We start from the raw sequence: 27,954 nt of genomic DNA, 5'->3' as shown, positions 1-27,954 counted from the left end.
TTTAAATGGTGCAGCCCCCATGTAAGAACTGTTCAGCTTCAACTGGTCAGGAGAACTGGCCACAGGGCACATACCTCTCAGCTGTACAGATAGATTCAAATGGTGCAGCCCCTGTGTAAGAACTGTTCAGTTCAACTGCTCAGGAGAACTGGCCACAGGGCATATACCTCTCAACTGTACAGATATATTTGAATGGTGCAGCCTCCTGTAAGAACTGCTCAGCTTCAACAGGTCAGTAGAACTGGTCACAGGGCACATACATCTCAACTGTACAGATATATTTGAATGGTGCAGCCCCAGTGTAAGAACTGTTCAGCTTCAACTGGTCAGGAGAACTGGCCACAGGGCACATACCTCTCAACTGTACAGATATATTCAAATGGTGCAGCCCCCTGTAAGAACTGTTCAGCTTCAACTGGTCAGGAGAACTGGCCACAGGGCACATATCTCTCAACTGTACAGATATATTCAAATGGTGTAGCCCCCATGTAACAACTGTTCAGCTTCAACTGGTCAGGAGAACTGGCCACAGGGCACATACCTCTCAACAGTACAGATATATTCAAATGGTGCAGCCCCCATGTAAGAACTGTTCAGCTTCAACTGGTCAGGAGAACTGGCCACAGGGCACATACCTCTCAACTGTACAGATATATTCAAATGATGAAGCCCTCTGTAAGAACTGTTCAGCTTCAACTGGTCAGGAGAACTGGCCACAGGGCACATACCTCTCAACTGTACAGATATATTCAAATGGTGCAGCCCCCTGTAAGAACTATTCAGCTTCAACTGGTCAGGAGAACTGGCCAAAGGGCACATACCTCTCACCTGTACAGATATATTCAAATGGTGCAGTCCCCGTGTAAGAACTGTTCAGCTTCAACTGGTCAAGAGAACTGGCCACAGGGCACATACCTCTCAACTGTACAGATACATTCAAATGGTGCAGCCCTCTGTAAGAACTGTTCAGCTTCAACTGGTCAGTAGAACTGTCCACAGGGCACATACCTCTCAACTGTACAGATATATTCAAATGGTGCAGCGGCCGTATAAGAACTGTTCAGATTCAGCTGGTCAGGAGAACTGGCCACAGGGCACATACCTCTCAACTGTACAGATATATTCAAATGGTGCAGCCCCCATGTAAGAACTGTTCAGCTTCAACTGGTCAGGAGAACTGGCCACAGGGCACATACCTCTCAACTATACAGATATATTAAAATGGTGCAGCCCCCTGTAAGAACTGTTTAGCTTCAAAAGGTCAGTAGAACTGGCCACAGGGCACATACCTCTCAACTGTGCAGATATATTCAAATGGCGCAGCCCCCTGTAAGAACTGTTCAGCTTCAGCAGGTCAGTAGAATTGGCCACAGGGCACATAACTGTACAGATATATTCGAATGGTGCAGCCCTCGTGTAAGAACTGTTCAGCTTGAACTGGTCAGGAGAACTGGCCACAGACACATACCTCTCAACTGTACAGATATATTCAAATGGTGCAGCCCCTGTGTAAGAACTGTTCAGTTCAACTGGTCAGGAGAACTGGCCACAGGGCACATACCTCTCAACTGTACAGATATATTTGAATGGTGCAGCCCCCTGTAAGAACTGTTCAGCTTCAACAGGTCAGTAGAACTGGCCACAGGGCACATACCTCTCAACTGTACAGACACATTCGAATGGTGCAGCCCCCTGTAAGAACTGTTCAGCTTCAACAGGTCAATAGAACTGGTCACAGGGCACATACCTCTCAACTGTACAGATATATTTGAATGGTGCAGCCCCCGTGTAGGAACTGTTCAGCTTCAACTGGTCAAGAGAACTGGCCACAGGGCACATACCTCTCAACTGTACAGATACATTCAAATGGTGCAGCCCTCTGTAAGAACTGTTCAGCTTCAACTGGTCAGGAGAACTGTCCACAGGGCACATACCTCTCAACTGTACAGATATATTCAAATGGTGCAGCCCCCATGTAAGAACTGTTCAGCTTCAACTGGTCAGGAGAACTGGCCACAGGGCACATACCTCTCAACTATACAGATATATTCAAATGGTGCAGCCCCCTGTAAGAACTGTTCAGCTTCAAATGGTCAGTAGAACTGGCCACAGGGCACATACCTCTCAACTGTACAGATATATTTGAATGGCGCAGCCCCCTGTAAGAACTGTTCAGCTTCAGCAGGTCAGTAGAACTGTCCACAGGGCACATAACTGTACAGATATATTTGAATGGTGCAGCCCTCGTGTAAGAACTGTTCAGCTTGAACTGGTCAGGAGAACTGGCCACAGGGCACATACCTCTCAACTGTACAGATATATTCAAATGGTGCAGCCCCTGTGTAAGAACTGTTCAGTTCAACTGGTCAGGAGAACTGGCCACAGGGCACATACCTCTCAACTGTACAGATATATTTGAATGGTGCAGCCCCCTGTAAGAACTGTTCAGCTTCAACAGGTCAGTAGAACTGGTCACAGGGCACATACCTCTCAACTGTACAGATATATTCGAATGGTGCAGCCCCCTGTAAGAACTGTTCAGCTTCAACAGGTCAATAGAACTGGTCACAGGGCACATACCTGTCAACTGTACAGATATATTTGAATGGTGCAGCCCCCGTGTAAAAACTGTTCAGCTTCAACTGGTTAGGAGAACTGGCCACAGGGCACATACCTCTCAACTATACAGATATATTCAAATGGTGCAGCCTCCTATAAGAACTGTTCAGCTTCAACAGGTCAGTAGAACTGGTCACAGGGCACATACCTCTCAACTGTACAGATATATTCGAATGGTACAGCCCTAGTGTAAGAATTGTTCAGCTTCAATTGGTCAGGAGAACTGGCCACAGGGCACATGCCTCTCAACTGTACAGATATATTCAAATGGTGCAGCCCCCATGTATCAACTGTTCAGCTTCAACTGGTCAGGAGAACTGGCCACAGGGCTCATACCTCTCAGCTGTACAGATAGATTCAAATGGTGCAGCCCCCGTGTAAGAACTGTTCAGTTCAACTGGTCAGGAGAAATGGCCACAGGACAAATACCTCTCAACTGTACAGATATATTTGAATGGTGCAGCCTCCTGTAAGAACTGCTCAGCTTCAACAGGTCAGTAGATCTGGTCACAGGGCACATACCTCTCAACTGTACAGATATATTCTAATGGTGCAGCTCCCTGTAAGAAGTGTTCAGCTTCAACAGGTCAGTAGAACTGGTCACAGGGCACATACATCTCAACTGTATAGATATATTTGAATGGTGCAGCCCCTTTGTAAGAACTGTTCAGCTTCAACTGGTCAGGAGAACTGGCCACAGGGCACATACCTCTCAACTGTACAGATATATTCAAATGATGCAGCCCCCTGTAAGAACTGTTCAGCTTCAACTGGTCAGGAGAACTGGCCACAGGGCACATATCTCTCAACTGTACAGATATATTCAAATGGTGTAGCCCCCATGTAACAACTGTTCAGCTTCAACTGGTCAGGAGAACTGGCCACAGGGCACATACCTCTCAACAGTACAGATATATTCAAATGGTGCAGCCCCCATGTAAGAACTGTTCAGCTTCAACTGGTCAGGAGAACTGGCCACAGGGCACATACCTCTCAACTGTATAGATATATCCAAATGGTGCAGCCCCCTGTAAGAACTGTTGAGCTTCAACTGGTCAGGAGAACTTGCCACAGGGTACATACCTCTCAACTGTACAGATATATTCAAATGGTGCAGCGCCCGTGTAAGAACTGTTCAGCTTCAGCTGGTCAGGAGAACTGGCCACAGGGCACATACCTCTTAACTGTACAGATATATTCAAATGGTGCAGCCCCCTGTAAGAACTGCTCAGCTTCAACAGGTCAGAAGAACTGGCCACAGGGCACATACCTCTCACCTGTACAGATATATTCAAATGGTGCAGTGCCCGTGCAAGAACTGTTCAACTTCATTTGGTCAGGAGAACTGGCAACAGGGCACATACCTCTCAACTGTACAGATATATTCAAAATGGTGCAGTGCCCATGTAAGAACTGTTCAGCTTCAACTAGTCAGGAGAACTGGCCACAGGGCACATACCTCTCAACTGTACAGATATATTTGAATGGTGCAGCCCCCTGTAAGAACTGTTCAGCTTCAGCAGGTCAATAGAACTGACCACAGGGCACATACCTCTCAACTGTACAGATATATTCAAATAGTGCAGCCCCCTGTAAGAGCTGTTCAGCTTCAACAGGTCAGGGGAACTGGCCACAGGGCACATACCTCTCAACTGTACATATTTTCACAGAATGTCCAGATTTTTACCTCATATTTTTGGTCTTTTTCTCATAAAATTGTAGTTGTCTAACAAATCATTGAGGATTAAAGTCAGAATATAATGACAGGCATTTGAGTTTTAGGCTTTATACCCTTTAGAAAATTCATGCTAATTCAAATGCTTTTATTCCATACCTCTCAAGTGTACCTCATTACGAGGAATGTATCTCATTTGGGGTCTTAAAAAGTTCATGTTCCTCAAAGTTCCTAAAAGTTCCACATTTAAATAGTCTGTCACACATTCAGTATTAGGAATTTTTTTAATGAAATCCATGATAAATAGAAATTAATCATATTAATTCATTAAAAGATCTTCTCTATAAGTAAAACCAGCACATTGTAACCATCCTATGACCTTCCCAGTTGAAGTTGTTAGTAAGCCATTAGTATGTGTTCCACATTTTGCACATTTGTTCCACATTATGAAGGCGAGTGTTCCTCATTTTGGACATGGCAGTTTGAGAGCTATGTGTCATTCTATCACCTTTCTACATTTGTAACAGCAATATTTAAAAACTGTCTCTATGTTTGGGCCTTTGTCCCTCCCTTCCACTATTTATGGCTTTGTTCAGATTTCTTGCTCTAAGAGGTTGAGAGGTATGCATTGAACACATACTAATCTCAAGTGCTAGAAAACAATTATGGATGCAGGAAAATAAAGAATGTGTTGAATAAATTGCAAACATTTAATTCACAACTCATACTGTACGTCCCTTCATTAATCAGTGGCCATGACACAACCTTGTAAGGGACAGCCATCCTTCATAAGTAAAGGACGAATCCTTAAAATGTCTGTACATGCAACAGTTTCACTGACTAAATTTTAAAAGAAAGATTTAGATGAAATAAATAACTCAAACCAAAAACTGCATAGCAGACAAAACATAATAACTATGTTAAAAAGATGCATATTAATGTGCAGTGTGCTCAGCATTTGCCTGATCTTTATGCAATTAATTAATTATATACACAACATCTGTATCGACCATTATACAGTCGTAAAATAAACACAGACATACTCTTCAGTGTTGTTTCTGAGCTGACACTACTGAAAACATGCATCATCCCAAAGAAAAAGAACACATTGCTTATGCTATACACATTGCCCTAATGTACATCAAAAAAGGAGACTAACAATGTACTGTTAAAGATCATTATTAATTTTTAAATAATGCAAGGCTGCTGTTCCTTAATGAAAATTGTTTCTAACAGTCAGTCAAGCCATATAAGTGGCAAATTCAGTGCACATCACTGTTTCTTATTATTCTTGAATTTTCTTAAAGCTTGTTACAAATTCTTTGAACTTAAAAGGGAAAAGAGTATTGTCATTCCTGTTGTTGAAACAGTTTGATACCCCACCCATTCCTTTGCTGTTGGGGTGGGTGGTTATCAGTGATATCAGTTTAGTGGTGGTATTCTATTTTTAATGCTGTATAAAGTGATATGGTAATAAGAAAATGAGCCCCCAAGGAGTTCCTTGGTAAAATATCATAACAAACAGTAGCACATGAATGATAGGGGAAGTCCAGGAACTTAATAGAGATGCTCTCCAGAGGAGTTCAGCCATTGTTATGCCCGCTTCCTCTTCCTGTTTTAAAGGACTAGATATTCTGATTATAGTTTAAACCAGTGTAACACAATGTAAGATCGTGATGGAAATGTGATAAACGCCTTTCAAGAGTATGTTGAAATCTCAGTGCAACAGCCTTCCTTTGTGTTTCCATCTTCTCCTTTAAAGCAACAAATGAAATGTAACACTTTAAGACACTGGAATTTACAGCAAAAGGCAATACACTACACAAATTTGGTGGTACCAAACTTGTAAATCTATTTTTATAATGGAAATTATAAACAACTAGGACACAACTCACAGAAAAATGCATGCTGGTGTTGCAGGCTGTATATGTCAAAGTATAAAGGTAGGAAACATAACATCAAAGAAACACTTTAAATATCTAATCAGCAGCCATCATTTGCTACATTTTACTTCTGTGTCAGGCTTGCAGATATCCACAGTTTACACACATTCATTGTAATGATTTTGAACACTTAAACTTTTACTTAGTGCTTTCCTTAGTAAACGGTAATCACAGGTACATTGACTCTTCCGAGTGTGCAGAATAACACTTGTGAAGTTGTCTCTTATGAAGAAACAGGATTTAACTTCTTTTTTTCTCTAATTAATTTATTGAATGGAACAACCTAGGGCATCATATTAACTGCAATGGCAACTATTAAAATAACACAAAAAGGAGTCAGGATTCTGAGGCAAAATAAATACATACAGTTTTGGTTGTTTAAGAGATATCGCTTGATATGAAAAAGAAAAAAAAAATCTGCATTTAATTGATATCAGTAAAACCAATTATATAAATTGTTAATGAAAAATAGAAATGCATTACTATTATTATTATTATTATTATTCTTATTATTATTATATTTTACTAAAACAATGTGCAATTTCCCTTTACAGACACATTCTAATGCATCTTACAGAAGTTTCCAGCTTAGCCCTCAACCTTTTTTCACTCACGTGTCAGAGGCAAAGCCAAGAATAATGTGGAACACAGCCCCAGTAGCAGGGACAGGTTAAAATAATGCTCTATTTCACTTAAAGAGTTAATAGAGCAGCAGATTTTGCATGATCGTGCATTTCCTGAACAATAAGAAGGATGAAACTCAATGTCTGGCATTACTGACTGACTATAATCCTTACTGATTTACCACAAGAAGAAAATCAAAAATGTCATTGGGGCAGGACAACAATACAAGGCAAGATCAGGGGCATTCTGCAAAATCAGGAGCATCTGACTAGTAAGCTTTCCAAGAAGTCAATTAACCCAAACAGCAACGTAAGCAAGAATACACTCCACTGTTAAAACAATCAAGTTTTCTGCTTTTCTACTTGATATCGAATATATACATATATATATATATATATATGTATATATATATATATACACACACACATATAAACACCTACATATAAAATGTAAATACAAATACAAAAATGTGCATACTGAAACAAACATGCACGTATACACTGCTACTACTAAAAAATTATTTTTTTCCTACCATGTAGTACAACTTTAAAACACCAAGTAAATTAAGCACAAAACATAAAGCTTCCCAGCTGAGCTTACCTTTTATCTCCTGTTTATCTTCATGAGCCTGTTAGTCTTCTAGGACTCCAACCCTTGACTACAGCTGCTGAGATAGGATTTGAGATACAGACAGTGCGACTCTTACTCTAAAACCCTACCAAAGTACTTTTTTCTATTATTAATGCCTGCTGTACAGTGTCACTTTCTATTAGTAATGTCTGTTATACAGTAACATACCACTGTAATCTCACATTTGTCTATTCCAAAGTGTTTTTGATAACTGAATGAGTCTTAAACCACAAGAACAAGAAACCTTGAAAGACTACCTGGTACAACTTCCAGACAGGATATAACAAAATAGCCAGCACCAAAGTGTTAAAAGCACACTTTTATTAACTTCCAGACAGCCACAGACACTGAGAGGCAGCAATGAACTGAATGACAGTAAATACAAACTGCCAAATAAAAAAAAGTGTCACTGGTGTATAATGATGCCACATACATTGCAAACAAACAAATAAATAATCTAAATAAATAAACAAAATAATCGAAGATGCCAGGCTTAAAAAGAATGTAAACTAAGACAAACTTCAACTTTTCTAAACCTTGCAACATTACCTGATGATGATGATGAAAAAAATCATAAAATGTAGTAAAACCATTAATATAAATAACTCAACTTTGATTACCTTCTCAAAATTCTATGTAAAAATTACAGAATTTGGGCCCACTCTAGGGACTTTAATATACAGGAGTTTTTTTTCCTAAAAAACACTTATTTAAGGAATCGCAATGCTACTCATTCCCCACCAGGAGGGTAACCTAACAATGACACTTTCTCCCTGAAACCCTCATGCATCCAACTTTTATTCTTTCAGCTCTAATGTCCCACACCTCTCACTTCTTAGTAATCCCACAACACCCCCACACTACTCTTTATGCTAAACTCTGTCTTAGTACCCCTCTGCACTCCTCAGATTTCTCAGTGTCTGTCTTTTCTCTCTCGTATCTGCCACCTTAACTCCTACCCTAACCCGATCCCATGACCTTTCCACCACTAACATATGTTCACTTATAACTATGACCTCTTTTTTTCTGGATGAGAAACCTTTTGTGATGAGGATTTCCTGACCACTGTGGTGATGTCATTATCAAAGGAGAGACTACTGTCCACCTGTGTCCCAAGGTCTCTTATCACACGTTCGGTGTTAAGGTCAAGGGCCGGCATGACCCTAGCCCTGAGTAACATCCTGCTATCACCCAGAATGACACCACAGTACAAGGACAAAATGATTGACTTTAACAATTGGCTAAGCTTCTGGTGTCATTCTAAGGGAATCCAGTATCTGTCTGCCTGGGATGACATGATCGACAGACCACGCTGCTTTGCCAGAGATGGCCTGTACCTGTCGCCTTTGGGATTCCGGATACTGGCAAAGGCTCTTGCCACCCCTATAGTGCTTTTTTTAGGCAAGGTTCAAATGACAAATTCACCACCGTAACAGGTACAAGCAAGCAAAATCTGAGGGTAATGCTACTCAATGCTAGAAGTCTAAACCTCAAAATGCACTAACTCGAGGCACTCCTCAAAATGGAGAACACTGACATCTGTGCAGTGACAGAGACCTGGTTCAAAGCTCCAGAGAGCACCCCTGCATTACCAGGCTATAATTCATACCACACCTTTCGGCCACCAAACCCGGACCGAAACACTAAAGGTGGAGGCGTGTCCATATTCATTAAGGTTATCCACACCTCCAAGCTAGTTGCTCAGCATAATGCATCCAAGATTATCCAAGTTCAACTAACTCTGGGCAAAACCGCAATCCAGATTGTAGCTTGCTACAGACCCCCCACCATGCCCCAATATTCCCACTCCTCTTTTCTTGATACACTGGAAAATATTATGGTACAATCCAACACTCTAATAATGGGTGATTTGAACTACCCTACTATTAACTGGGAAAACTACCCATGTATCAACTTATCCACACCCCCACCAGGGGCAGCAATATCCTAGACCTGGTCATCACCAACATGGGTGACCGGTGTTCCACACCAGTGGTCAGCTCCTCGTTGGTCAGATCCGACCACAAGCTTATCACCCTAGACATCCGCATCCCGCTCCCACCCCCCATTAGGAAAACAACCGTACAAATTTCTGCAAAGCCAACTTCACGCTTCTTAAGACAGAAGTGGCAAACTTCACGACACCCATGCAGATGGACAATAGAGGTACGACTGCTGAATCCTACACAAATGCACTTTATAAACACTTACACGAGTACATGGATCGTGCTATCCCTAACAGGACCAAGATGCTATCCTCCAAAAAAGGAAGCCAATCTGGTGGTCTTCTGCCATAAACAAACTCTACAACAGAAGAAAGAAACTGTTGCAAAAAAGAGTAAAATCCCACGATTGGAGGAACTCCCTGGTCAGCCTCAGTAAGAAGCTGAGATCCCTCATAAAATCCTCCAAACCTAGTTATGAAAACAAAATTGCCACTGATTCTAAAGACAATCACAAAGCATTCTATAGCTATGTCAAAAATCTCAATGGCAACACTCAGATCTGCTCTGAGTTACAGCACAATGACACTAAATATACAGAACCAACTGATATTGCCAACATCCTGGCAGATAGGTTCAGTGCTAACTTTGACCCCCTCTCACCCCTAAAGGGCCCATCTTTATACCAGAAGAATGCAAAGTTCCTGTAATCATGGCTGCACAGGTAAAAACTTCACTCTCCAAAGCCAAGAACACAGCATCCATGGGACCTGACAACATCCCAGGTTGCCTTCTACATGAACTACAGAATGAACTGGCACCCCACCTAAGTATCATGTTCAATCATAGCCTCACCTCAGGCTTTGTGTCCATTGAATGGCGCACTGCGACAGTTATCCCACTCCACAAAGAGGGGCCACAACAGACCCCAGGGACGCCCCATTAGCCTGATGAGCCTCGTCTGCAAGGCCATGGAACGTATCATCATGGAACTCATAAACAAAGACATTGGAGATCTCCAAACTCTGGACCCCACACAGACTGGGTTTGTAAAAGGCAGATCATGTCTCCTAAACCTGATAGACTTCTTTGAAGTAGCCACCAAAGCCATAGATGAGGGCAAGGTGGTTCACACAGCCTATCTAGATCTCGCCAAGGCGTTCAATACCACCCCCCACTCTGGAATTATAGATAAACTCACTAAACTAGGTATAAATCCCTATGTCACAAGATGGGTTGCCAACTGGCTTACTGAAAGAACCCACACCGTGAAAGTAGCAGACTCCAAATCAGACTTCAGACCAGTGACAAGTGGAGTACCACAGGGTTCAGTCCTGGGTCCTCTCCTGTTTGGTATCTACTTCTCTGAAGTACAGGCTAACACAGAAGGTCTTTGGCTAACTAAATTCGCAGATGACTGAAAACTAGGAGCCATAATTGAAACTCCTAATGATGTGGACATCCTACAAAAGGGCCTCACTGAGACAGATGCCTGGTGTCAAAGACATAGTCTCAAGCTCAATGCCAAAAAGTGCATTGTCATCCCCTTTGGTAAAAACTCTGTACCCATGAACTACCACATAGGCGGTAGTCTACTTAACACCAAAAGTGTGATGAGACCTTGGGACACAGGTGGACAGTAGTCTCTCCTTTGATAATCACATCGCCACAGTGGTCAGGAAATCCTTCTACGTGGCACACCTCATCATAAAAGGTTTTTCATCCAGAAAAAAAGAGGTCATTGTTCCCCTCTACTCATCACTCATTAGACCCATTATAGAGTATAATGCCCCCTTTGGTATGTACCTCACAAGACATCTACAACAACTGGAAAGGCCGCAAAAATACCTCACAAAGAGGATTACTGGCCTCAAACAGATGCCTTACGCAGACCGTCTAAAAAAACTCCAGCTTTATTCCATGGCATATCACCTACTCAGAGGCGATCTCTGCCTAACATACAAAGCTATGTCAAACCCAGAGCTGTTGGACATGCTCCACTTAAAGAAATCCCAATCCCTCCGAGCTACACGCTCTAGGGACCTAAACCTTGTCACCACAATAAACAGAACATGCTGGAGGGATAGATTCCTGTCCCAGAGACTTCCCATACTCTGGAACAGACTACCTATCTATGTCAAACAGAGCTCCTCATTAGCACTCTTCAAGAAAGATCTTGATGATTGAATGGGTAATAGGAAATTCACCCCGGGCATCACCTCTGTGGTTCTGCTTGACAGGGGCACAGGAAAATAATTTTTCTTGGGTGGCGAAAGCCAGGATACCTTTTTGGCTAGGCTTGTATAGGCCCTAATAGCCTAGTAGCTACCTATGAACCTATGAACTATTGCATATATTTTATAAACAGAAAATGTACATATAACACTTGTTTAACATACATGGCAAGTTAATCTGTCTAATCATTCTTTGCACACATGTTCTGTGCTGGTACTGAACTAACTGTTTTTACCAAGTTCTGAATGTGAAAACAGTCCATTGGAATCAAAGTTCTATTCCTAAGACAAACAAATACATAAACAAATGCTGCACAAACCAAAAGACTTATAAACTATTGTTTAGTACCATCATTATAGTATTTGGGAGAAAAATCTCAATGATACTTGAAATGCAAGCTATAGATACTCATACATGGAGTATTTTTATACTATCCACTATGTAAATAAGTATAATCTTTCTGTAATTTTCTTAGAAATGTGCAGCCAGAAAAGAACTGCTTGTTAAATTAAAATGCAGCTGTAGTTCAAGAAAACTGATCCCTGTGCTGTATGTAACTGCCTACAGTTTCCAAAACAAGGAAAATTGATTGTGAAATTTTAGGAACAAATACTTATTTGCATTATAATATATTGCAATAGTGGTGTTAACATTTTGAATGCATTGACTATTATCACTGGAAAAAATGTTTTCTATGGAGCGACATTGTTATTTGTGTTTTTAAGTAGAGATGTATTTTTAACAGCTGTTGGGTGTGATTGAGTTAACTAGCATGCATGTGTACGCGAACACGTGTACATACTCATATACTCACACAAACACACGCACACACAGTCTCTCTCTCACATAATATTTACTTATGCACACAAAGTCACATACAAAATTAATGTTTTAAGTTAGGAATGTGAAAGCAATGGATGTCGCATCAAGTTTTGCAAACAAGACATCAAGCCTAAATTACAAAGACTATGTCAAATGATTCACGTGGCTAAAAACCATATCTTACCAATACAAATGTCTGAAACTTGGCTACCTAACCAGCAAAATTCATCCCAAAATACAAAGTATACCTATAAATGTACTTGACAACACAAAGTATACTTTTCTCAGTATCTAATCTAAGCAAGAAACTTCTAAGGAAATAAAGGAAAACAAACTGCTAATGTAATGCAATAAAACAAAACAGACAATCCATTAACTTCTATACATTTCAGATAAACCTCAAAACATTCAGCACTGCTGCAAAGCAATCTATTTTACTCTTGTCAGTAATGCTAATTCTCATATTGGTGTAGCCTATTTCCAGCAGGACTCAAGGTGGTATTTATAAAAGTAGGAGAAATTTAGCCAGGTCACTGGGAAATGCAGCTGCACTTTCTTCCAATAATTAATTATTTATTATTTATTTATTTATTTGCATTTGTTTACTGGGATGGACCACTGGGCCAAAGTGAGCAAATTTTCAGTGGAGGCCCTGGGAGAAAAGCTCCACATTAAAAGTACATGCAACAGAAGACATAGCTGTATTTATAAGCTGCGAGTCACAATTGAATAAATAAAGGTAAAAGCTTGGAATTGACAACTACATTAAATACAGTACAATGTAAGAGATACAGTTAAATACACAAGTCAGATGTCAACATAAGTTGATAGTCACAGTTGATTAAACAGAGGCAAAAGCTTGACATTGACAACTAAATTAATTACAAAATGACAGAGCACTATAAGAGACACAGTTGAAAACACAGGTCAGACATCACAGTTAAGTATACTAAAATAACATGTCAGTAACTTAACTTCTAGTAATGTAGTGAGGATATTAACAAGTTGAGAAGGTAAAATTTGAAGATGCATCTCAGACTAAAACATGGGAGACCCTGTAATCATATCACATAGAAATAAAGCATAGCAGTGCATGTCAAGCACATAGAACTGAATATCATTATCAAGTTGGTATTACAATATAGAGGCCTAGATGTAGGTATTGCAATATAGAGGCCTAGATGTAAGTATTACAATATAGAGGCCTAGATGATATTTTTATAATTAGTCATACTAGTAGTTTAAAGAGCTTGAATTGACAGGGAGTAAGTAGATAAAGGTGATAGCAGTGGTGAACTAGGGAATCAGGTTTTGAGTGGTGAAGTATTGGTACATGTGCAGTGCCGAAGAGTTGAAAGGTGTTGTTGTAGAGACTGTTTGAAGGAAGATGCATTACTAGTGGTCCTTATTGGCAATCAGATGATGTTCTACTCTTTGGCAATAGAAAATGAATAGAGCATCTGGCCAGCTGAAAGGTTTGATTTTTTCTACTCTCAGGAAAAGTTGGCTCTCTGATCTGAGAAGCCTATTTGGGTGGTAGTGAGTAAGTACAGAAGTAAGGGCTGGCAGTCTGATGGTTTAAAGATAATTTTGTGCTGTAGTTAACTGTAAGTATGCGAGGTAATATTGGAGTTTGAGACAGTTCAGTAAGTGTAGGGTGGTACAGTGATGGGAGGAATATTTTGCATTAGTTGTGAACTTGGCAATTTTATTGTAACAGGTTTCAAGCTTGGATTTCAGACAGAACTGGCTATTGATAAGGAGCGGTGTACCATATAAGAGAGAAGGTAGAAGAAAGGATAAGACAAAGGTTTGTTTTGCAGCGTGGTTAAGGAAGTGTTTATGTCTGTAGAGGATACCCAATTTTTTATGGGTTTTTTGATACTATAGTGCACATGCAGGTCAAATGTTAGGTTGTTATCTAGGATAATATCTAACAGTTTTGCATGGGACACAACCACAGCAATGGTTTTACTTTGAAAGTGTATAGTGAATTCAGCCTTATGTAGGGGAGTAGTTTTCATAGAGGTAAATAATAAGAGTTTAGTTTTGTTGGGGTTGAGGACAAAATAGTTGTTGGTCATCCAGGTTTTGGTAGATGTAAAAGTGTTTTGTATAATTTGCTGAAGTTCAGATGTGGATTTGGCAGTGCAGATGATTGTTGAATCATCTGCATATTGTATTACAGTACCTCGACTAGGAGTGGAGTGGAAGTTGTTGATGAAGATACTGAAAAGAAGACACCCAAGTATGGAGCCTCGGGGAGTACCTATGGTTGTGTTAAGGAATGGACAGAAAGAGTACTGTCATTTGTAGATTGTTGTCAATTTGTGAGGTAATTAGAGAACCAAGTTAGGGTTGGGGGAGATACCTAGTTGATCGAGTTTTGTAAGAAATAGTCAAGAAAGAGTGTACAATTGTTCCTGCATCTTGAACTCGGTTAACTGTATCCATGAAGGATATAAAAGCTGTTGTAGTACTGTGGCCTGGCCTGAACCCATGCTGCATGGGGAAAGAATATGATTATGAAGTAGATAGTTCAGAAGTTGAAGGTGAATGCATTTTTCCAAGATCTTACAAATAGGGGAGAGAATAGCAATAGGGTGAAAATTGGAGATGTCTGTGCTGTTGCCACCTTTGTGAAGAGGGAGAATGCTGCATGCTTTTTTTCCAGATGCTAGGTGCATAGGACTCTTGGATAGATCTATTAAGAAGTATGCTAATAGGGTAAGCTATGGATTTAGCTGACATTCAAAGGTAGTTGGAGGGTAGGTTGTCAGTTGCATTAGTGCCAGGTTTGAGCTTGAGAAGTAGTTTTATTATAGTAGCAGTGGGTACAGGGAAAAAGAAAAGGAAAGTAGCGGTGTTTTGTGAAGAATGTTTTGGAGGTACAGAGTTAGTATTGCACTTAGTTTGAGGAAAGGTGGCAGTGAGATTAGCTATTGCATTGATAAAATATGAATTGAAGAAAGAGGCTATTTCAATAGGCGTTTTGTCTGGATTTGGACAGGGGTTGTTTTTTGAACCTGGGTTTAGCAGATATGTAATGGAATCACAGAATTTCTTTTCTGTTTATAGCTATTTTGAAGACTATGGTAGTGTTCCTTTTTGTCTTTAATGGCTGTGTGCTTTACTTGATTACGGAGTTGCCTAAATTGTAAGAGAGGATTTTTAATTTTTTTTGCCATAGTTTCCATGATTTGTTCATAGCAGTCATGAGTTGCTTTGTGGGTCTAGTGAGTCAGATGGCATGGTTAGTTACTACTCTTTTTTTTTTTTCTTCTTGGAGTGGGACTAATTTGTTTAGGGTCTTGATAAATAGAGAGTTGAAAAACTCAATGCCTTTATCAAGGGGAAGGACTTGTAGGATATTCTAATTGATGTTTTTCAAAGTTTCATTAAGGATTGTTGGGTTAAAACTGGTTAGATTTCTTGTTTATTTATATTGGTGTTGACTTAATGCTGGAGTGGTTTTATGCAGTATATAAGCAGGCAGGTGGTTACTGATACTGTAAGGTGGTGTACCTGAGGATGAGATTTTACTTGGGTCAGAGACCAGAGTCCAATCGAGGATAGGACCACTGTCTTCATTTCTGTTCGGTCTAGTTGTATTGTTAATTAGCTGAGTAAAGTTAAACAGGTTGATGTTGGATGAGGGTTGGTTACAGGAGAGATCTAGCCAGTTAATGTTTACATAACCCAGGATAACTGCTTCATTTTTTTATATTGTTTGATGTCCAGGCAAGGATTTTTTCTAACAGAGAAATGTTATTACCTGGGGGGATGTACAGGGCTGTGCTGCAGAGATTCTTACAGTTACTCATTTTTAGCAATGATTCTATAATTTCAGCTGTAGAAAATTATGGAATGAAGTTAGTATATGGGGCTACAGTGGATGCATATGGAAAGAGTAGTGTGACACCGCCTCCTTTTTTATGGGGTCTATCTGATCTTAAACAAGCATAGCCTGGGGGAAGGAATTCAGAGTCTTTTATTAGGGTTTTAGCCAGGTTTCAGTAGCAGCTATTTTACCTGGTTTGTTGTAAATATCCAGGCATGGAATTCTGGGATTTTATTTCTAACACTTTCAAGGTTGAGAGTTGTAATGTTTAGCGATTTACAGGAATTGGGCAGGTTTAAAGGGGAAGTGGTGGAACCTGGGTTAGGATGGATATCTCCACATTAGGATAAGTTTGCATATTTTTGTGGGTAAATAATGGGTAGTTGCTTTCTTTTTGATCTGTGATGGCAATTCAAGGGTGAGTAGTTCTGACAATTGTTTTGTAGAGGAAGGATTTTTACTTTAGTGCATAAAAGTATGTTTATTACACATAGACTGGAGGATATCTCAAAGTAGTTGGTAAAAGACTGGGTTTGTGATGCAGGTATATTCTTTGGAGTAATGTTAAGTTTAGTAAGAGACAGAATAATAGAGGGAGAGAGAGAGGAGTATTGTATTACTAACGAGAGATGTAGGTGAATGACGGAAATTGTATGTGACGATAAGTGAGTGAAGGAGTTAGAGATGAAGGAAGGAAGCTGTTTGTGAAGGTATGGATAGGTATCATTTTTACGATGCAGAATGAGCTTGTAAGATAGTTGTAGAGGTGCTGTTGTGCCATAGAATCTTTAACACCCACCTAATTTACCAACTCCATAGGGTGACAGGACTTGAGTTTAAAATCTCATCCAAAGTATGGCAGTTTATTAGTGAAGTATCACCCTAATACTGTACTGTGCTGTAGTACCAATGATCCTAAGCACCTGCTGTGGGAACAGAACTCAAAGGGGGAGGGCAGAAATACAACCTTCTGAGCTACTGGCATAGCAGCTACAGGCTTTCTGAGCTACAGCCACCATCCATGTTAGAGATATGGTGTTTAGATTATAGCCACACCATTTGAAAAGAAATCTGATTTATGGTGTTGTCTAAATATAACTTCTCAAACATTTGAAGGACCTTCTCAAGAAAAAAAATCACATTAAGGTCATTATAACCAAGAAAGGTCAGCAACATGTTCTGAAAACCTAGCAAATAGCAAACAAACAAATCTTATTAGACTCTAGCAGCAAACAACAGGCACATGATTGGAATTATTACCAGTTACGAAAGCTTGAAAGCAACTCAGTCAAAAGAGATGGAGGTATGAAGAAGCCAAGAAAACTACTGTTCTCCCTGCATCACAACTGATTATTGAGACCTTCAGGAGCTTAGATGTGTGCTTTAAAACATGGTGCCTGCATATGAAGCCAACCGCACCCACAAGAACTTGCATGACATTACAAAGAGATGCCTGCTGTCAACTGCCATATCATTTGCTTTATTCACGTATCCTTCAGTTATACCTACAAAATATGCCTTCAATGGCATTCTGGATGACTAAAACACGTCTTTTCAAAAGAATAGCAAATGGCAAAGTTCACAGTCCTTTCTACTATCTAAAGATTCAGGAAGCATTTGAACAAAGCTTACACAATTAAAGCATTTTGTTAACCACAGAGCAGTAAAATAATTTTTTTCCTGACTTTGTGTAAAGCACAGTGTAGATGGAGCAGTAAAAGAATACTGCTTACTGTACATTCACTATCCTAGCTGCTACTACTAAAAAAAAAGTGCACTAAAAATGCCTTCACTGTTTCTATACATACTATTGCTTCAGATGTGTGCTATTCACTATCTGGTCCAATATATCACAAGGTAAGCACTCAGTAACATGCATTGGTTTTCAGATATGTGCTGGTGTCCAGCTGTTTTCTCTCCTTCACCACACACACGCACGCACATGCATACATATATACACACTCACACACACACACACACACACACACACACACACACACACACAAACACACACACACACATCAATATGTAGCACTGTTGCACACAGTCTGCCTGTCAGTCAGTACAGCTCTGTCTATAGCTGCTACAATTGTACATAGTAATCCAGTTGTAACCTTAATAACCTAAACAATGCAAGGATAATGCCTGCATATCTCACATTCACTCCCTTAGTTATGTCTTTCTTCATTATTTTGCCTATAAGTACAACTTTCTCCCAAGATTTTATGCTTCTTCTGTCCTCCTTATGTTCACTCTTCCAAGAAGGCTGTCCCAATAAAATGCCTAATAAGAGTTCTTTCATCCCAGCTGCTACCTATGTACTCAGCCATAAGTCAATCATGTTTCAGCAGAAATAGTAGTGGGTGCATGTATACTAAAAAGACCAGTATTAGTACACTTAACTTTGATGCAACTAACTGGTTACCAAGTTTTCTCAAGAAAAGTTTCCCCATAAGTAATACACAACTGTCAACTAGGTAACACGAGTAAAATGCTTTGTTTGTGGTTTAATGACTGCATGCAGTAGCCTACATAACCCACATAATCTGACTACATACATACACACACACACACACACACACACACACACACACACACACACACTTGCGAATAACAGTCCTGACATTTTTTGTACCTCTGAAGTGAATGTTATTCCAACTTTCAAAAGCTTGTCTGGCTTTCCTGGGCACTTGTACTGAACATTAAAATGTACAGAAAAGAGGAAAGTCAGAATAACAGTACTCAGGCAGAACAAAACTTGCAAACCACAATGAAATATAATGACTATGTACTGAAAACTGGATTTTCTTTATTTTTTCATTCATTCTTTAACTACTTACTAAATATAATTCACTGTCATGGGGAGCAGGACTCATCACAAACACATAGTGAATAAAGGGCACAGAAACTAATCCTGGACAGGGTGCAGACCCATTGCAGGACACATACAAACTCATGGCATGACCCAACTAATCATTTCCTATTTACCTTTTAATTACGATTTAAGATACAGAAACAGTATGTGCCTCTTATATATCTGATTCAAACAGCCTTAAGGTTGATCTATTGTGACATTTTGTATACTTGTTATTTATAAGGTACACAAATGTGTTTAATATATAGTATTGCCACATCTGCACTGAACCAAGAATATCTTAATAGGTAAGGGCTACCTTTTCACCGCAGCAGCAAACCAAAAGGAAGAACCTTACCTCTGGAACAGTTTTTGCTCCCCCAACTACACACACACACACACACACACACACACACACACACAAAATTAATAAATAAAAATAAAAAGCGAGAGGTCCACATTTAACCCCCCCCCCCCGAAAAATAAAGTTAAATTAAAACAAAGGTTTCAGCAAGTCAGCATCCAGCGTATTATATAGAGAAAGGTAAACTTTATATTTGGAGCTGTTGTACGGCAACACTCCATAAAGTAAGATTTAAGCAAATTTCTTAATGTGTGACTACGGTAAACATGATTTCGGAAAATGAAGTAATACAAAGGAACTCCTGATGCAGCCCAATATACTTCAACATTAAAACATGAAAAATAGAAGTGAATAAATAAAAATGCCCGAATCTTATTTTTAGACTGAGCCTCGGCCAGATGGCTATATGCAATGTCACAAAATGCATCCGTCTTCCCAAGTAGCAGTACTGCGCTCAGAAGTCTAGAATTAAGACTTGAAGCTATAAGCGCATCCCCTGGAAAATGTATGTCACTTATTTATTTTTAACGTCAAGGCGGCTGCATATTGACAAATGTTTTTGAATTCCTAGCCATTTAGTATGTTAGTGTACTGATTGCAAAAAAGTTGAAAAGTCTACATCCAAGCATCGCTTCCCTTGGCCAAAGAGATTAAGACAAAGAGTTACCTAGTTAACAAACTAAGGATTAAAGGTCTACGGTGCTCGGCACCCACACATATACACCACACTTAAACGTCTGAAGTGGGCACGCATTCATCATATACAACGATATAACTTGTAGCTGATCATGTATTTTTTTTTTTTTGGGAGGGGGTGGTAAACTTTTCAGCGCCTCTTTTACTTTAGCTGCCCGGCTGTTTCTGCGCACTGCTGTCTTTAAGGTAGCTGTACAGAACAAAATGCAGAGCATGCAAAATAAGGAAAAGAGAAAATGCAGACCTAGCCTGTGAGTGATGACACAAACTCGAAAGTGTGTCACTCTCAGAAAGTTGCACCGATGGCCTCTTTGAAGTGTTGCTGTGCATGGACACACACACACACACACACACACACGCACACACACACACACACACACACACACAGTAACCTTAAAGATGCAAGCCTTCTTCTCAAGACAGAAACAAAAAATACAACTTACCGAGGGAGTTGGCGACTACAGTTATGAATGTCAAGCCCAACAAAAAGGAATAAAACACTACGGACTTCATTAGCTCCAGCGTTAAGATAAATTCCAGTTTTTGGGTGGGTATCTCGAAGTTCCTTAGACTTGCACTTTTGACAGCTCAGTTTTAAAAGCAGCCTAACTTCTCCAGCGCCCGGAAAAGCAAGAGGTAACAGTGAAGGTTTTGTCCCAGCAGCAGCTGTCGGAGCCTGTAGCTAAGAATATACCGCTGCATGACTCACTCCGTTAAATACTGTACTGAAAACAGGAAATCTTGCTATTTCGCAAACAACTGGGCGGCAGAGCTGCTTTTTTTTCTTCTTCTAACCTCACCCCGCACTCAGTCAATCATCCCTGAAAGTCCTGCCTCTCAGTCATAAAAAACTGGCTAACTTAAGCAGTAAAGGCATGGTAATTTGATCCTGACGTGCTTTTGTATGGAGCCATATACTGTAGTGGTACTTTATGTAACTCTGTAACGTGCAGTATTGTTATTGTGTGGAATATATCCAAGGTCATATGCTATAGTGGTACTGTAAGTAATTCTGTAACCTGCAGTATTTTCATTGTGTGGGATGGATCCAAGGACACTTACTATATTGGTACTGTATGTTACTCTGTAATATGCAGTATTGTCACTGTGAGGAATGGATCCAAGACCATATACTGTAGTGGTACTGTAAGTAATTCTGTAACCTGCAGTATTGTCACTGTGTGGAATGGATCCAATACCATATACTATAGTGGTACTGTAAGTAATTCAGTAACCTGCAGTATTGTCACTGTGTGGAATGGATCCAAGGCCACATACTATACTGGTACTGTATGTTACTCTGTAACCTGTAGTATTGTCTCTGTGTGGAATGGATCCAAGGCCACATACTATACTGGTACTGTATGTTACTCTGTAACCTGTAGTATTGTCTCTTTGTGGAATGGATCCAAGGCCATGTACTGAAGTGGTACTATACATAATTCTGTATCTGCAGTATTGTCACTGTGTGAAATGGATCCGAGGCCAAATTCTGTAGTGGTATGTATGTAACTCGTTAGCCTGCAGTATTATAATTGTGTGGATCCAATTATGACAAATAGCATTAGCTGTATAAGATAAGCCACAAGCACACTAGCACAGTGCTAGTTTTGGATGGTACTACTATGACATTCCCAGTTAAGGTTGCTAACTTTTCAAATGCCCAAAGTGGTACATTTTTTATAGAAATGCAAAATTTTGCAAGACAAACCACACTTGCAAAATTGCAAGACTGGACTTCACTTTTTTTGAGAAAATAAAAAATGTATTCTTATAGGTTCATTGGTAAGTACAAGGCTAGCTGCCCTTGGGGAGCATTTTAAGTCTAGCCAATTACCCTTTCAGTGTTGAGTATGACTTGAAGAATTTGATTTGTTTCTGCTGTTTCTTAAATATTAATGTGTTTCAGATGCAAAATAACTGTCTTATGCAAGTATTAGAGGAAACTTTGCATTTTTCCCCAAAATTTACAGGACATTTTCAATTTTTCATATACAAACCCCCCACACTGCAGGACTCACCTACCCTTATAGGGACTGTTCTGCCTAAAGAGGGCCATGTGGTAATCCTACTTCTTATAATTATTTTTTAGGTAAAGAGATTAAAAGTTATTTAGTCAAAATCTTTTTCTACCTTGTAAGACTTTTAAACAGCTGCATTTTTAGCAGTGACCTGTCAACACTGTCTGGTTAAGTGCCTTACTCTGAATTGCACAGTAAACATTTTAATGGTGTAAGAATCAAACCTTTAACTGCCAAACTGTATGTTGGAGCTCAAAATCTGCTGTGGTAAATGGCTAAAGATTATTTGCAAGGGAAAGTGCTACTACTGTTTCACAGTACTTTTTTCCTCTGGTTAAGTTCCAAGTTGGGTGTATTCATACTACTCAACTGCTATGATCTGGGCTTAGTGTTATGATTTTGGCCCTCAGATTTAGCCTTGTTCCGCCTACATTTTCTGATGTTTCTCATAAAGTCAGACCTGTTTATGGGTACATACCTTATTATATATAAGTAAACTAAGCTTATAGAAAAAAATCTGTATCACCAGCTATATATTGTATGTTATATAAAGATCTTTTGTGAAACATAATAAAGTGCCCCTCTTTGTAACCATCTACTATGATTTTTAAAGGCCAGTGCTATGATTTTTTTAATGCTTGGAGGGTGAGAGGCACGGATGCATTTTGTGTGGAGTTTGCTTGTACTGCCTGTGTGCACCTGGGATCAGACAGATTACTCTAGTTTCTACCCTTGCTTCAATGATATGGCAGATGAACTGGTGTGTTCAAATTGTGCAGGTGTGAATGTGCATGTCTCTTGAAAAGGGACTGATGTCCCATGCAGAAATGGACTTTTGTTGTGCCAGCTGCTTTGTTAGAATAAGCTTTCAATATGCCACTTGCTATGAATTATCACCTATAGTAATCACTGTAGCAAATTGCTTCAATAATTAGTATAGTTAGCCTGATTTCTTATGCTATTACTTCCTGAGTGTGTAATAGTCAGGAGTGAGTCACCACTCCATACATGTGCAATATGAACATCAGAATATATCATACTACAACTGATGAAGTGCAATATTCTAAGCAATCACAATGTGAAGTCATAGTCTTGCAATACCTACTAGTATAATATTGTATAATGTCTTCCTGTCCAATTGTGGTAGTCTATTGTGTTGTAAATATTTTAATTATTACTGTATGTGCATTAGTGTTACTGTAATTCAAACTATGTGTTCATTGTGGTGTCTTGCATGAGGACCAAAGCAATGTCATTTGCACTGCTGTGTATATCTGACTGACAATAAAGTTTACTTTGACTTTGGCCCCACCCAACATGAATCTGTAAATTGATTTAGCATGTACTGAAAACAATCGAATGTAAATCAGACAATAGACTGAAAGATTAGCCACGCATTTGCTGATCTATCAGTTCAAGGCTATCACAAACTCATTTTCAAAGAGTTTACTGATCAGGCAGAAGAATATATAGAGACACCGAACGAAAGTTAGAGATGCACACATGCATTCAGTATATAAATACATGTGTGTGTGCATGTTTATATATATATATATATATATATATATATATATATATATATATATATATATTTATATATATTTTATAAAATGGCCAGATTATAACACCAAACTTGCCTGCACAAACTAAAGCAGTGTTTGCTAAAAGCCTTCTAACAAGCAAGATCCTTCTTAGAAACCTTCTTAGAAAGGCAAACTACAGTAACATATTGAACTGAGTTATCTACAGAGAAACCAAACAGAAAATATGTTTAGAGGGAGAAAACTACCAAACCCCAAAAGACCCAAAACAGTAAAGATCACAGACTCAGAGACACACATCCCCAGTTCACATCCTTTACTAAGCCTGTATTCATTAAAGAAATTAAAAAAAAGAAAGCAGCTCTGTGACATGAATTAAACACACTTAGCAGTAAAAGCAGGAAAATATCACATTTAAGTACGTTACCTCGTCAGGAACAGTAAAGCTGAAGGCATAGACCCCACAGTCAGAAAATGAAGGAGTGCAGAAAGAGGAAGGGCATAAATAACATATAAAGGATAGAAGACCCACAGTTCACAGAACAAAAGGAAACGGAAAGGCACACTAACTTAATGGATATACATTAAGACACAGCATAACGAAGTAAAACACTACACAAATACAAATGCTTGATAAAAGTTTATATAGGTTTGCAGAACACTATGATACTGATATTTATGCTACCTCATTAGGTGTCAGTTTCCTGTTTGCTGCCAAGCTGCACAGTAACTGCCTGTGCCTTTGTGTCATTGTAAATTCAAGCATAAAAAAAAAATTATTCAAGTTAGATATGTAAAGCACCTTTTCCTGACTTCTTTTTCAAACATTTAAAACAAGAAAGAAATAATGCATTAAAGGTAAAATAAATGCTTACACACATACATACATGCAGAAATAAAAACATAAATCATACAAATAAAACTATAAGAATACTTATAGGTACAAAGGTTTGTACTAGGCTAATGGCCCTGGAGCCTTTACTAGCCTAGCCCACAGAAGTAGCCTGGCATCGTGCCACCTGACGTTAGTTCGTTAGTTAGTTAGTTAGTTAGTTAGTTAGTTAGTTAGTTAGTTAGTTAGTTTTTTTGAGTCTGGCTAAACAAGAAAGGAGGCGGTGTAGCTATAATATTTAAACATCTAAACATCCAGATCTTAAAATCATCAGCTCCACAAATAGGCAATGAAGAAATAGTATATACCAACCTCAAAATAAACCAAAACAAAACCATCAACTTAATTGGATGCTACTTCCCACCTGGCCAAAACATCCCTCCACTAGAAAACCTCCTCAGCTGGTCTACCCACCATCTCCCCCAAGAAACTATCATTTTAGGTGATTTCAATATTGACTGGCAATCCTGTTCTGGCAACCATCCATCCCATCATGTAAACCTTCATGGCTTCATCCAACTAGTCCAGCCACTAACCAGGATAAATAAAAACTCCAGCAAGCACACTACCCTGGATTGGATACTAGTCAGTAAGAGCCCCCAGTCATATATAACAGGCTGCTTGTCAGATAGCCTCAGTAATCACTCCCCAACCTTCCTACTCAAAAAATACCTATACCAAACTAAACCTGTCATCTACTGTCAAATACGTAAAAAAACTAAACTTTAACCCACTCACATTCATCTCATCCCTCAATGAATGTAACTGGCATCCTCTAAAGTACCTCAGTCTTGATGACGCAGTTGAATTTTTTAATACTACCTTCCTGAGCATCCTTAATTACCATGCCCCCATAAGACTTTTCAGAATCAAAGCACATCCTGCCCCATGGCTACAGAAAACCACTAAGTCAGAAATGAAAAACAGGGATAAAGCCTGGGAGCACTGGCGCAAAACCAAAACCCCCTCAGCTAGACAGAAATTCCTAGAACTACACAATAGAGTCAAAAAGCTAATAAAACAGGACAAATTCCAATACTACCAGTCTGCCCTAGACTCCTCACAACACAGCTCCAAACAATTCTGGTTCTTCATAAACTCCATCCTCCACCCAGGTAAAGTCAGTACCCCTCCTCCTAACATCCCTCACTCCCCAGAAAATATTGCTACCTCATTCAACACACACTTCACACAAACCATGCTATCACTAGCTAAACAACACAACCCTCCTCCCCTCCAACCCACACCTTCAACTAGTAATCTCCCCACTGCCTTCTCTTTTTCTCCTGTACCTACCTCCAACATAAAAAAAAACCTCTTAACTAAACTTAAGCCCACCAAAGTAGCAGCAGACAACCTCCCAAGTGAACACCTACAAATCGCAGCTGATGCTCTGGCCTACCCAGTATCCATCTTGATTAACCAATCTCTGTCAGAAAGTTACATTCACACACTGTGGAAAGTATCACATATAATTCCCCTCCACAAAGGCGGAACCTCCACATAACTAACCAATTACTGCCCCGTAGCTATTCTCTCTCCACTCTCCAAAATACTAGAGAGATGCGTACACTATCAGGTCTTAGACTACCTCCTTACTAACAACCTCCTTTCCAATACTCAGCATGGTTTCTGACCAAACCATAGCACCACCACTGCCTTACTCTCCTTTACTAACACTATCCTTCAGCATAAAAACAATGGCTATCTCTCCTCTGCTACTTTCCTAGACCTATCTAAAGCATTTGACATGGTCCCACACAAACAACTTATCTCTGTCCTCAATAACCTATCCTTCTCACAATCAGTCACCAACTGGTTTCAGAGTTACCTGTCTGACCGCCAACAATCTGTTGTATGGCAGAATGATATATCTCCCCAGCTACCTGTTTCCATAGGGGTTCCCCAAGGATCCATCCTTGGACCCCTACTTTTCTCTGTTTTCACCAATAATCTAGCCTCTGCCACCAAACATGGCACACTCATACAATACACAGATGACTCAACCATCATCTGCACAGCCCAGTCCCTACCCAAACTGCAAAAAGTCACACAGGAAGCCTTTTCCTCTCTTGAAACTTGGTTATCCGATACCCAATTAATACTCAACCCAAACAAAACTAAACTACTCATCTTGCAACCCACCAGACATACTCAAAACAACTCTCACTTTAACATCACAGCAAAAGACAACACCACTATATACCCAACTGAACACACCAAATTGCTAGGAGTGGAAATAGACAATAAACTAAAATTTGACATTCACATATCCATGACCATAAAAAAGTCCACAAAAAACTAGGAGCGTTATATAGAAATAAGCAACTTCTCACCAAAGCAGCAAAGATTTCAATAGCAAATTCCCACCTTATCTCCGCCCTACTTGATGCCTCTCCAATATATACCAACCTATGGCAATGCGATCTAAACAAACTAGAGACCTGCTACAACAAAATTGCCAAATTCACCACAGGGGCATCCTACCGTAGTCACCGCTGTCTCTCACTTGCTGAACTGGGCTGGCTTGAACTCCCTCACCTCCTTCAATAGTATCAACTCTCACTCACCCACAAACTAGTAAACCGTCCACTAAATGTCCCATCCCTCCAGAATCTACTCCAACCCTATTGCACTACCAGACCACTAAGATCCAGCAACAAAAATCACTTGCAGATCACTAAAGCCAATAACTCTGCTGGTGAAGCACTATTCTCTTGCACCATAGCCAAATTATGGAACTCCATCTCACCCACAATTAACTCCATACCATCATGCACCCACTTCAAAACTTTACTAAAAGTGCACCAAAAACATGCTGGCTATGCCCTTGCAACTCCCACTGTAATATCTCCCACCCCATCCAACCACTACCTTTCTTTCCACTCGCTAACTACCTTGATTATAGCAAGCTCAGATGCTCATAAGCCTAGTACTTATACAGCAGGAACTTCTTATTATAACATTTGTTAATGTCCGTTATGTACTTCACAGATAAAGATTCTAGTTGTCTACTGATGTACTATGTTCTTCATCTGTAAATATGTTGTAAGTAATTGCTACGTAAATTGTTAATCGCTATGTAATCCAATATAACTACTGTCTGTTTATTTTAACTGTGGAGCTTTTCTCCCCGGGCCTCCACTGAAAATGGACCTACGTCCAGTCAGACACTCCCGGTCAACAAATATAAATAAATAAATAAATAGTTCCAAGCGCCTCTATCAAGTACAGCCACTGGAGTGATCCTGGGG

At 39.6% G+C, this 27,954-nt stretch overlaps 1 protein-coding gene across 3 annotated transcripts in view; it reads right to left on the bottom strand.

The window, feature by feature from the left end:
• TGFBR2 (transforming growth factor beta receptor 2) overlaps positions 1-21,028 on the bottom strand; it is a 470,063-nt gene extending 449,035 nt beyond the window's left edge. For 2 of the 3 annotated variants that reach the window (XM_044066660.1, XM_044066661.1), the window contains exon 1: positions 20,690-21,027. In XM_044066660.1, the coding sequence (XP_043922595.1) occupies positions 20,690-20,759 (70 nt within the window). In that variant the 5' untranslated portion in view covers positions 20,760-21,027. Of the gene's footprint in view, positions 1-20,689 lie in introns of all 3 variants that reach the window. The other variant, XM_044066662.1, reaches the window with a different exon arrangement.
• Between the last annotated feature and the right edge of the window lie 6,926 nt (positions 21,029-27,954).

Source organism: Protopterus annectens, chromosome 3.part1 (genome assembly GCF_019279795.1).
Source record: "Protopterus annectens isolate FY-2018-M chromosome 3.part1, PAN1.0, whole genome shotgun sequence".
In the NCBI taxonomy this organism is placed as follows: domain Eukaryota; kingdom Metazoa; phylum Chordata; order Ceratodontiformes; family Protopteridae; genus Protopterus; species Protopterus annectens.
Note: the sequence above shows the minus strand (reverse complement) of the source record. Positions and strands in the feature narration are given on the sequence as shown.